Genomic DNA, 12,909 nt, shown 5'->3' on the forward strand with positions numbered 1-12,909 from the left:
GTTGTCACGTGCACCAAAACCGACTTTGTTACATTCTCTGTAACTGCATGTGACGACCTCTTGATCGTCCATCTTTCCAGGGCTAGTGTTCGGACACTGCAATTGCATTGCTAAAACAGGCACTTTCTTTCCAGAAAAAAAAGTTTTCCTTCCAGCGCTGTTGTCAGCCACGATAATTATCGCAGATTCAGCTGAAACTTCTGAACACGTATGTTCTGGTTATTTAAGTTGTGGAAGTACAAATGGTCACAGACCACAAAATGTTTTATCAGCAAGGACAAGAGCACAGCTGTCACCACGTACCTGTTAGTGTGCTGGGATCTTTTTTTATTCAGCACCAAAGTGACTTCCTCACCTGTGAAAGCTGAAAACCCAGACTGCATTAAGAGCCTGGTGAATTTCAACTGCTGATTTCTCCTTTCAAAATGAAATACTAGATCTATAGAGAAACATGTTGGACTAGAAGGAGACTTTTCATTAAATCCATGGTTGGCTCACGCCTAGAATTTTATTCAAACCATTCAAAAAATAGACAGAACTATAAGGTGGCACATATTGTCAGAGAGTACAAATGTCACATCTTTCTTTATATCGTTTAATTTAAATCCATAGATTAAGACAGTGAAATAATTGCCCTGGGTGGGAAAATAATTAGGGGTCTTCCATGAAAGGACAAGTCTTCAGGTAAGCATTGACACAAATGTATCTGGTTAAGCATAACTTTTTCTATCCTCTATAAAAATATAAACAGCATTTCAAAATGTCTTTAAATAGATCAAGGTCATCTAACGTGGCGTTAATGTACTGACAGACCATGGGGCCCGGGCACATCAAACCACCTTTAGTAATCCATACCCAGCCAAACTGAAACATTTTGTATAAGCTTCAAACATAATACAATATAATGAAAAACCGTATCAAACCAAAAATCACAAGTATGATGTTCCTCCTCCCATATGAATTCTTTATTTTGTATTTTTTGTTAACATGGCAACAGCTAAGACAAAAGTGGCAGTTTTGCACAGGTTAGTTGTAAGTCGGGGTCAAGAATAACTTGCCTTTCCCAGGAAGTTAACATTGCTGGGAAGCAGCGTGTGCCAGGATGAAATTAAAGGCACTCACTGTCCTGTACATTTTACCTGTGCAATATTACTTTGACGCAGACTGTAGCATGGGACAGGAGGACAAGTGCAAATTACAAGGGCAGAATCTTGGCTTCCCAGACAGTAGAACCAGGTGTTAAGACTAAACAATATTTCAAAGGCAAGAAGAAAATGGAACAAAAAGCCAACTCATCTGAACAGTGGGATGTAGGGTGTTCCTGGTACAGCTGTCACAAACGCACCCTACGTTTTCCAGGGATGCAATCTGATAAGCTAAACACCTAATCGTTGTCGCAAGGACTTATTGGTTCAACACAGATCAAAATGTTCAAATACACTGAATATATTGGTCACAGGTCTAATCACGTAATTTCCCTTTTCCCGATCCTAAATTTGTATTGGAGCAGCTTCCCCATCAGCTGTGTGTTTGTATAGCAGAGCACTCGATGTAATTGACTAGCACATATGCCAACAACAGCTGATATTTTCCAGTTAAAGTGATCTACAAGTGAGAAACAAAAACCTAAGGAAAGGGTCAGGTTTCAGATAAAGGTTGGACATTTTGAACTTTGGACAAAGTGACAGGTATCTTTGATTCTCCTGGTGCTGGCGCTTTTGTGACTGGGTTTGCATGGGCTTTTGTATCAGCTATTCTCTCTTTAAATCTTTGCTGGAGGTACTTTTCTTCTTTGGAGTAACTTTTAGCAAAAGCAGACATCAGCAGACATGCTGCCACAGCAGACCCTCCAACGCAAAACAAGATTGCTCCTGCCAGCTTGCATATATCAAGGGACCCATTAAACTGAATGGCACGAGTATCCACCACAACAAAATCATCCTTCCCAAGAGCTTCGATTTTCGGTGGTACAAGAAAACCTACTACAAGAACCGTTAAACCTATCAGCATAAAAGCCGTCCCAGAGATGAGTCCGACCTGGAAAACAAACAAAGAAACAAGAAACTCAATTAATATACCTTTCCAGTTTTCACTTGGTAAGTGGTCCTAGGAGGCATTTAGCTTTCATGGTGTCCTGCAAATACAGTTGTCTCTTCCAGGAGATGGCTGATATTTTTCTTTTAGGTCATATGTGGCCCTACTAGAACTAGAATATATAGAGAAACTGTCTTTTTACAACTCCTATTTATATAATTGAGTATTATTTCTGGGAACAATGGAATATGCACCTATACATCTAAATGGCATTTCACGTCCAAAGGCCCCATCACAGAGAGGATCACGGTTTAACCCCAGTGCTGTGTGACTGATTATTTCATTAGCTTTAGGTGGTGGTTAGCACCAACAGTTCAGTCCCTGTTGATAGTCTGCATCACATCCACCACTTGCTTTTACTCTATGAAATGTCATTCCTTTGCAGGGATTAGAAGGAAGTTGCTATTGCCATGAACAGATCACAGAATGTTTCTAGCACATTTCAAGTGTAAATGCAAAATTTGGTTCACACAGAATGGCCCTACCACCAAAGCAGAGGGGTTGGATTCAATGGCCTCGCAGGCCCCTTCAACCCCTGGCATTCTCCATTTCTGTCAAGTTCCCTGACCTTAATGGAGGGGATCTTACAGTTTTCTTGATCCTAAGGTCACACGGTCCCAGAGTTACTGCTTTTAACCTACCAGTCCTTTTCCCAACAATCTGGCAGGGCTACTGTGGGTGCAGAGCAGAAGTAAACTATGCTTTCAAGCTACGGGTGGGGTTTCCCAAGCTAGACTGATGTTTCAGTGACATGGCTCCTTGTGACAGAGAAACTAGAGGATCCAAAGACCCTAGAATTCCCTTGGAAGCTGACGTATCTTGGTAAAAGCACCCTGCTTTCAGACAGATGGTTATTCAGCCTTGTCAGGGAAAACTGAGCAACAGAAGACCTTTCTGGATGAATACCTAAAACCACTAGTTACATGGGAAAGTCCTGAAATGGGAGTTTCTCTCTCCAGTAAACACCAACGGGCAGTACCTTCCAGAACGTAGAGCTCCACCTGCTAGGCGATCTCTGGATCTGAAAATCATCCTCATACTCCCAAATTGATGCTGTGCAGTCCTCATAAAACTGATGCAGGTAGGACCGAACTCCGTACCGTTGGTACCCTCCCTCAGTGCTGCCCTGCGCATGCTTGGACCCGCAGATGTCAGCATAGGAGCTCATCCTTCCTACCTGCAATGAGAGGTTTCATGCAAAGCAGATCGTTATCAATGTGGCAGGAGAGGAAAGTTGGATACAAACTCTCCAGATGACACGAACAAAAGCAGCCCAGGAGAGACCTTTCCTTCACTTTTTTCCAGACCAAAAAATGAGCCTGGTAGAGCTGCATGCAGTGACTCAGCTCAAGCAAACCCAAGGCACTCAGCGTCTTGGTGCAGCACAGCCTAAAGGCTCTGCAGGAAACATTCCCTGCGATATGCAGGGTGCCCGCTCCCTATCTTTCGGACTAGCATGCTACTGCATTTCTGTGGAGATTGAAAAAAGCAGAATATGTCAGGTAACAAAAGCCAGCATCCCTCAAGGACTCATGTTCCCTCTCATCCAGACTGCTTCTATACATCAACTAGAGTTTGCAACCTTAGGAACTTTCCAAACTGCTGGTTAAGCTTTTTTTAAATGCTTTTGCCTGGGCTTTGGAAGTACAGGACTACGCATTGATATAACATTCATAACCATGAGAAACAGAGGTAAAATAAGTCCTAGACAGATTGAAACTGTATTTATCCTGCCCTTAAATATGGATAACTAAAAATGAAAAAGATAGAATGCCATAACAGCACCAATCTGGTCACTTAAGAGAGTGAAATAAAAATACTAAACTTGTGGCAAACCACTCCTGCTGACTTCAGTAAAAATCAGAATTTTGCCTGCTATGAAAACTACCAACAATGTTCCCTACTCTTTCCATTTCATGGAAGTTCTCCTACACACAAAATTTGTACTTAACTATGCAGGTCCCAGGCCTGAACTTTCTTGCATCGGGGCAACACTAGTGAATTCATTGAAGTAATAATAGCCCCTAAAAAACTCGAACAACAGGTCGACGTTACTTAAGCTGACTGATTTCTTTTTTAAAAAATTCAGAAAGTCTTAGTCCAAAGGGAACTGTTAATCAGTACTTGCATCTGCATGTCACAGCTGAATTTATATCAGCTTCAAGCAGTTTAGCCGATTGCCATAGCAGTTTTACTTAGAGGTAAGGAAGGAAGGTTTGACATGCTCGTAGCAGCTCGGACCTCCAATTTTGCAGCCCTACAACCCATTGCCCTTCAGGAATGGGAGATCTTGCTGGGTATGAAATACCCTAGCGTGCAAGAAAAACAAACACTGCTGCATTTAATTAAGTAGAAGCCAGAAAGTATCGATGGGGAATGGCAACAGCCTGAATGAAGCTCTTGGCTGGCTCCGAAATCACTGCTGATCTTCCAGCCTTTTGGAATCTGGTTGCGTTCTTGGCTCATGGATAAAGAGGGGTTTACTTTTTCCTCTTTGTAAAAACAGTAATCTTGGGGTTTTTTTACTTATTTTGTATATCTAATATGTATTTAGTTTGGGATTTTATTAGTTCAACACCTTATAATTGCAAATATCTCTCTTGCAACTCATGATGAGGTTTCAAGGCTCTCACAGAAGTCATGACTGAGTGGAGGAGGCTGCTGGGGGCCCTAGCAAGGGCCAGAGCTCCCTCCAGGAGAGGGGGGGATAGTGCTGGTGGCTGAGCTTTGCAGAGCAGCAGGGGTAGCGCCAGGCACAGCTTCTGGCAGGAGTACCTTCTCTGAACCCAGAGCTACCTTTGCATCTCCTGCAGGTTTCCCTTTTCCACTTCAGCCACCATACAGTGTTAGGAAATCAAAGAAGTGCTCTCTGACTCCTGCTCTCTGCTGGTGGTACAGCAGTGCCCTCCAGAGTGTTCTCAAGGTGCTTGAGGCCTTGGCCTTCCCAGGCAAGGTAGAGAAAGAGGCAGGGTGGACAGAGACCTTGAGACAGCAGGAAACTCCTGGGCAGAACCAGCTGCTCACCACGTGAGCAGGGAGAGCCTGGCACCTCAGCCAACCCGTGCCAAGTTGTATGTCACCAATACTGATGTTTCCCACTGCAGTTAATATGTTGAAAAAAATTAGTCTGTGGTGCTCTTTTACAATGCTATGAGCTTTTCAGCCTTATTACTGTTTGAGGTACAAAAATAAAAATAGTGGCATGGATACAAGTATATAATCTGAACTCTTGTGGGGAAATGCCGAAAGTTATTCTACTTTTGGAGCCTGTTTGTTCTTTTGCAGAAGAGCTCTTTTTGTTTCCCTTGGGAATCCCTCCTTCTGTTGCTTATTCCCTACCCGAAGAGAGAGGAAAAGAAGTCCTCTTTCTCACTGCCACCGTTTCTTCAACAGTTAGCTGCCATCTTCCAGAGGGCAAACACTGAAGATTTCTCATAAAACCAGAGTTCTGCCCACCTCAAAAATACCTTAGGGTGAAAGCGGAGGGTAAAACAATGGTGTAGTTTACCACAGCTGCCCCAGCTCTCACACACAGGGTCACACAGCCTATACCTCAAAGATAAGAACTGTTTATGTCCATATCCATCAACATCTCTTTTGGTTACGAGTAAGCAAGCACTCCATCTCCCATGTCAGGAAGAGAAGAAAATAAAGAGGCTGACCAAAGCTCTGCAGACTCATTCTCTTGGGTCCTTACTTAGATCTTTATTCTCACATCAACCCTACCTCCTTAAATCCATCATGCTTAACTCCTTTTCAACTTAAGTCATTCAGGTAAGCATACTGAGCATCAGGTAATGAGCAGAAAGGGAGGTATTTTCCCCCCAGGTGTAAGTGACTCCATAAGGGCAACACAGGGAAGGACCAGACCTAACATGAGCAGAAAATGTAGCCTGCCAAAGCTCACTTGCATTACTCTGGCTGCCACCAGGAGACAATTCTAGAGCGTTGTTGGTTTCTCCGGAATTCAGAAAGCAGGTGAAGTACATTGCTGAGTCTGAACCAGCAGCTGTAGTTACTGCAATTAATTAAAATAAAAAAAACCTCAATGCAATGTGACAGAAAGCTGTATGAACACTGTCTTGCACTTGCTGCACTGTCTGTAGGTTTAGTCAAGAGAGAGCAAGGAGGGTGTAGCGTTTCTAACAGCTTGATGAAGAATTACCTACAAGAACCACACAGCCTGGTATCACTTATATTACACATAGATTCTTTTCCTTTGGCAATCTAAAATGCCAATAGGTGGGTTTGGTCAGGCATATGAACAAAATGATAAATAAGCTGGGAGGTGGAATAGAAAACAAAAGCATGATCTTCTGCTAGAAAGAGTTGTGATATCATCAAATAGTATGACCTTTTAAAATGGAAGAAAAAAAAAAAAGACTGCCAGCATCATTAATTCTTTTCAAGCACTGCATAATATTAGTCCTACTGAACATTTTCTTTATGCTCAGACTCTTCCACTTATAAGTAATCTCCTATCTTTTGCAAAATATCTTGTCTTTTAGAGAGAGAAGAGAAGGCTTCCTGGCCCTATATGACTCATTGAAGCAGCCTGGTAATTTGTCCTAAGACGGTCTCTTTTCTCAGCTGCAATGTAAACATATCGTTGTTGCTCTTGCTACTTACAGATGGGGCAGAGGAACTAAAACAGTCAGAGTATGGTGGGCGAAAACAGTTCTCCATAAATAAGTAGGAAACGCGTGTCACAGCATCAATTTACATTGGATTAATAAATACCGCAGTAGCTATAATCTCTGGAGTGTTGATGTGCATTTGCATGTCTCATTTGCATGTCTCACCTTCATGGCTGAGAAACGAAATGCTGAAGCGTTGGGAAACTTTTTCGTAAAAGGAGAGTCACTGTTACCCAAATCTGTGTTATGTACAAGCTTAGAACATGCATCCAGGCCGCAAGAAATGGTTTAATCATTAAAAGTTTTTCAGTGCCTAAACCCGAGGTGCTTAGGAACACACGGGATGTATGCTCACAGCTTCAGAGCACACCACTGCGTGGTGGTAATCCATCCCCTAGCAACTTTTGTTTCCATGGCAAAAGCTGTCCTGTTTACTTTGAGCTTTACTATTCTCCACTAATCTGGGGAGATGTGACTGGACTGGTGAAAAGGCAGGTGAAAAAGGTGAGCAATCTCCAAGAAAAAATCACCCAACAAGATTTCCAACTACTTCGCTTTTTTATTGAAGGGTTTGACCCATTGAAAAAAAAATATGTAAGGAATTGGCTTTGGAAAGGCAGGACAAAGCAAAAAAGGATGCGCCATGGCTCCGTGACACCACACAGCCACCAAATATAAGCCACAAACGCTGATGGGCTCGCATGGGTGAGGTCCCCTCTTCCTTCCCCAGATTTACACACTTTGACCCTTCTGTTCAGAGGGCCGTGTCTACCTACGCAAAGCAAGACGCCTTATGAAGAGCAAGCACTGGAATAAACAACCCGTCCTGGACGGCAGCCTCCGAGCCGGCCCTTCTGACGCCTCGGCTCCTCCTCATGCCGGTGCCCAGCGCCTTCCCGGGCCAGAGGCCGGACCAAGCCGCGCTCGGCTGACCCCGGCCGCCGCAGCCGAGGGGAGCCCTCGGGGAGCCCCCACGGAGCCGCGGCTCCGCCCGGCGGGGCCGGGGGAGCGGGACGGGCAGCTGCTGCCCCCCCCACCCCGGGGATGCCTGGGGTACCCTGGGCTGCTTCCCGGGGCGACCCCCGCGCCCCCGCCGAGCACGGGGGATCGAGCAGGGCTGTCTCCGGTGCTGGGGGTGGAGGGGGGCACAGACCGTTACCCCCCCCCGCTTCCCAGCCGCCGGGTCGCTGCCCCCCACCAAGGGCCCCGCAGGGGATGCCCCGCCGGCCGGGCAGGACGCGCTCCCCATCGCCCGTTTCCCAGGCGAAGCGGAAGAACTCGGCAGCTCCCGCACCCCGGCGGCGACCTCGGCCCCTGCGACCGACTGGCGGCCCTCATCCCTCCCGGCCCGGTCGCCCCCGCGTACCGGGTCACCAGGGGAGCGGGGAGCCCAGCCCGGCCCGCCTCCCCCCCCCCAGGGCGCGGCGCCCCGCGGCAGGACAGCGCGACCCCCGCCTCCCCCGGGAGGGCCGCCCTCTCCCCGGGCCGGGAGGCGAAGCCCCGCCGTATCCCCCTCCCCGCCCCGGGCAGCTGGTGGCCCACCGCCGCCTCCCCGCGGAAAGCCCTGCACCACCCCCCCCACCCCCCCCCGTGAGGGCACCGACGGCCACAGGAACCCCCCCAAACTGCAGAGCCCAAGTTTGCCGGGGCCCCGGGAGCGGCGGCCGCGGGGTTACCTGTCCCTCCCGCCGCTCCCCTCGGCCGGCGGAGCGAGCGCGGCGGCGCTAGCTGCGGCCCTCCCGCCCCGGTCCCATCTCCGCTCTGCGCCGCGCCGGCCCCAGGCACCACGTATTATGTACGGCCCGGAGCGCCGCTCGCTCCCGCTCCGTGCCTGCGCACTGAGCCGCCGCCGCCGCCGGGCGCGGAGGGGCGCCGGGCCGCACTGAGCCCGCCCGGACCGTGGGTCCCCGGGGCGGTGGCGGGGACGGGACACACACACACACACACGCCGGGCCGGGGTGTCCCCCGCAGCCTGCTGCGGGGAGGAGGGTCCCTCCGGCGGGGCTCTCCCCCGGCCAGGTGCCCCCCAAGGTCAGCGGGGTGTGTCCCGTCGTCGTCCCCCCCCCCGGGCGGCGGGAGCTGGAGGGCCCTTGGGGCCGGGTCTCCTATAGCCACCCCCGCCCTCCCCCCGCATAGCCAGCGTCGAAAAATGCGGAGTCCCAGTGCAATTTGTCCCGCCGAGCAGATAAACATCACAAAAAGTGGTATATGAGCTACAAAGATCTGCTGAGATCTGGGGGTTGGGGAAATCAGTCGGTCGGCAGGAGACCCAGATGGACTCCTGAGGGAAACTGAGCGAGGCTGAGGGCCAAACATAGTTCCTTGGGCCTGCCTGGTAACAACAGGTTGGTTGTTCAGTGGGACAAGATTTCAAGTAAGCAAGTTTGCGGAATTTGGGAAGCTAGTGAGGGAAGAGTTGGAGAGCGTGGCGAGGCATTAAGAGCTGGAGATGCTCAAGTGTGTCCCACAAAGAGGCAATACGTAATTCCTCTGAAAAAGTAATGAGAACGCAAAGGGCAAGAATGCTGAAGAGTCATTTCAATGCTCTGTACTGAAATGCACACAAAAGGAGAGTATCGTTGCATGCAGAAAAACCAAGTGTGTTAGAGCACAATGGGGTAGTACTAGCCAAACGAAAACCAAGTTTTTTTAAAAGTGCTTAAGTAAATCACTGTAGTGCATGAAGAAGAACGTGAGATTGATGGTTGTTTCTTCAACAGCAATGCCCAAGCTCTTTGAAAAAACCCTGCATTTGATGACAACAGTAAGTTTGGGCAATTGCAAACTCAGAATCATAAAAACAGCTATTAAGAAAGAGCAAGTAAAGGACTGATGCCGTGAAAAGCCGAAATCAGGACTCAATAGTCTGAATGACTATTAAGCAGGTATTCTTTATTACAGCACTGGACGCACAGAGGATCAGTCTTCCTAATATACATGCCTGGACAGGTTTAGTTGCATAATTTATGCAAGCTTTACATACATATTCATTTGTTTTCCAATAAAATATATGCATATTCATTATTTTCCAAGAACTTATCATACGCAAATGTCCTTTGCGCATGCCTGTTGGTGTCTCTGGGTGGTCGTCAGGGGTCTCTGCATGAAGGATATACTCTTCCTCACTGCGTCCGCCCGTTAACTTTTGCTTTCGCGTAAACTCAGTTCTGAGATCATGTATATACTGTCCTTGAGGGACAGTCTGTTCTGGTTTAGTGTTTGCTCTGCAGTTCCTTACCTTCATGGTTCTATACATCTGCTTCTTCTAAGGTCAAATGTCATCACTTGTAAATTCGTTTAGGCGCTTCTTGTCTAGAAGCCTTCCTGACTCCCCCAAAGCAACAAGTTTTAGTCATAACAGTTCTAGCTCTATCAGAACTAATCTGGAGGAAGAAATGCTGGTTTCTGGATTTCATCCTGTCCTTCCAAATCTGTTATGCCTTTCTTGTTTCAAGTAATGAGTAACGCCAAAAGTGGTTCCCCCTGACCCTAGCAGAGCTACTTCCACAGCTGTATGCTATTCAGGGAGTAGCCTTGGCATACCCCAGCCCAAGGCAATTAACATGGCAATAAACAGACAATTATTTGTGAAAAAACAGGAAAATATAGTGAAGTGTTAAATGTGTGAAAAGCAGGTTGGGGTATCAGTTTTAAAAGAGATATCCTGACTGATTGTCCTGTAAGACTAACACCAGATTTACATGTAGTATCATAGGACTGAATGCTGCTTTATCCCAGATCAAGAAAATGTCTTCTGTAGAAAAACCAATTAATCCACATGAACTGTCCTCTCTCTGTTCACAGAGCTGGTTTCTTTTGATTACTTACCTACTGACAAAGGGAATAAATACAGGGAATATGAAATACCTGTGTTGGCCCAGTACAATTTTTTTTCCTGACACAGACGTGATACGCTCAGTGAACAAAGGCAAATTAGTCCTGTAGCGATGGGGATGTTTGCGGTAATGGTAAAAATTATCTGTGAACTGCAAATTTACAGCCTTGAAGGTTAACCATTGATAATCTTGGAAGTTGCTTTTAGTGCACCTCTACTGCATTAGGAGAACTGCAGACTCAGACTGAGATCAGAGCTGTTCTTGGAAGTTTAGCTGAGCTTGGTTATGAGAGGCGTCTAGCTCGAGAAGAGTGTAAATGTCCTGTTAACCTTGACATCTGTAACATCAATGCAAAGGTGTTTTAGAATACCAGGTCATGGTGTGACTCAGGATGATGTGAGCTGCTGTTACATGAAGGAATTTCCAAATTTGAGTTTTTCCTCAGTTCTCAGCTTTTACAAAATTTAGACTGTGTTTGTCCTGAAGGCTTCTGCTCAGAGTGGCATGGAGAGCAAGTTTTAATATCCTACCTCAAGCCGTAGATGTTGTTAACTTGATTTTTTTTTTCCCCTTGTGGTGAGGGAACCCAAGCCTAGTGCTTGCCTTATCTTCCACCTGCTGTGCTAAAGGTTTGTGATGGACAGGAGTGAGCATGCCAAGTGAAAAAATCCTGTATTGTCAGGAACTTTTGTAGATGGTGGTGTTGGTTGCCATAGAGTTTACAGGCTTCTCTCCTACTGAGAGGTGAAGTGATTCTATCAGTCAGCTTAGTTAGCTTCTGGGAGCCTGTGCTGAATAGAAGAAATTACAGCTTCTGGGGAACACGGTTCTCTTGTAGCAAAATGTGGCAATTGGTATGAGACTTGTGTCCACTGAACTGCAGACGTCTGTCCCTATTTTCTTATCGGCAATGGCAAGCCTCCAGAGGCTCTTCTCCTGTTTCACGTGTTGCAGAAAACCACAGCCTGAATACTTATGCTGTAGTGTCATTATTGACACCGTTGCCTGTCCTTCCCTTCCTAGTGCCTGGTTCACCTTCACCTGGAGAGCAAGGCCCATAATGCTCCCACCTCCTGGAAAAACCGTCAATTGGCACAGAACCACAAGGAGCAGCTCGGACATCTAAAGGTGATCCCACCCATCTTTCACACTTTATACTGCAGCAGAAGAGAGCTGGGAGAGCTCCTTCCACTGCAGAAGCAGCTGAAGGGGGCCATAATGAGCAGGAGCTAATAGTTGTCATCTGGCCTGCTTCTGGCTTCGAGTCTCCTCCGGGAAGTGTTGCTGCCGTTCAGGTGGTGCCTCTAAGTGGGCGGAAATACCGGGGAGGAATGGGGCAAAAAGGCAGAGGTCAGTTCAGGTCTGCAGTGCTTTTCTGGTGCTCTTTCTGCTGCCACTGTGGCAGTTCAAAATGACTAGAGGAGGCTGTGAGGGGAAAGGTGGCAGTTTCTCATCCCCTCCCATGTGACATTCAGAGCAGCTGCTCCTCTTAGGATGGCAGGTATCCACGCTGTTTTCTGACAGCAGAACCTGGAGGACAATCCATAGCTGTCACAAGTGCGGATTCAACATGCCAGCTTAAAAGCCATTAATACATCTGCAAACATGTTGGGTTCTTGCCTGCCTTTCTCCTGCCTGAAATGAGATTGGTGTCCGCTCCCAGCTGCTTTTGGGGAGGTATCTGGTGAGACAGTCTGGTTCTGGGGGAGGCAGCCATTGCCATTCGCTCTGCATACTAATGTGAGTCAAGTAGCCAGAGAGGATATGTTATAAAGAATATTTTATTTTTCAAAACTTCCTATGCAGATGAGGTTTATGAATGGAAGGGTGTTTTTTTCAGACTCTAGACAGATACTGCCAGCTGTTCCATTCCTGTTTTATCTGAGGTGATTTGCCTGTTGATATTGTCTAGGAATCTGTGCTTGGCTACTTGTTTTTCAAATATTGCTGTGTTTCCCAATGCTTTCTTCAGAATGTTCTAGCTGGCAAAAATGATTAATTCAGATAATTTGTCATATTCTGCCATCACCATCTTTATATAGATTTGTCCTTGTCCCCTGAGCCAGAAATACAAAAGATGCTTTCTTGACAGTTGAAATAATAAATCTAGGTGCTTTTTTCTATCTTACCCTGAAAATATATGGGTTAGGAATTGTTAATTCTTTTTTATTCTTGTTTGTGCTGGTGAATTTGAATATTACGATACCAAGGAATATTTAGGAGCTGTCTAATCCAAAACACAGAGATAAGTGATTGAAGACGTGGCAACAACAGGGAGGTCATATGAGGGAGCGAACATTTGCCTGTGTGGGGATACTGGGCAAAAAGGGATAGCCAGGAGG

At 46.7% G+C, this 12,909-nt stretch overlaps 1 protein-coding gene across 1 annotated transcript; it reads right to left on the reverse strand.

The window, feature by feature from the left end:
- Positions 1–482: 482 nt before the first annotated feature.
- Positions 483–8,492, reverse strand: NRSN1 (neurensin 1). The gene is made up of 3 exons (XM_075083900.1): positions 8,408–8,492; positions 3,074–3,271; positions 483–2,037 (listed from the first exon to the last, which is right to left on the reverse strand). Exons 2-3 carry the CDS (start codon positions 3,260–3,262, stop codon positions 1,639–1,641), a joined length of 588 nt encoding a protein of 195 aa, XP_074940001.1. The 5' UTR covers positions 3,263–3,271; positions 8,408–8,492; the 3' UTR covers positions 483–1,638.
- Positions 8,493–12,909: the final 4,417 nt, after the last annotated feature.

This window comes from Phalacrocorax aristotelis, chromosome 2 (genome assembly GCF_949628215.1).
Source record: "Phalacrocorax aristotelis chromosome 2, bGulAri2.1, whole genome shotgun sequence".
Taxonomy (NCBI): domain Eukaryota; kingdom Metazoa; phylum Chordata; class Aves; order Suliformes; family Phalacrocoracidae; genus Phalacrocorax; species Phalacrocorax aristotelis.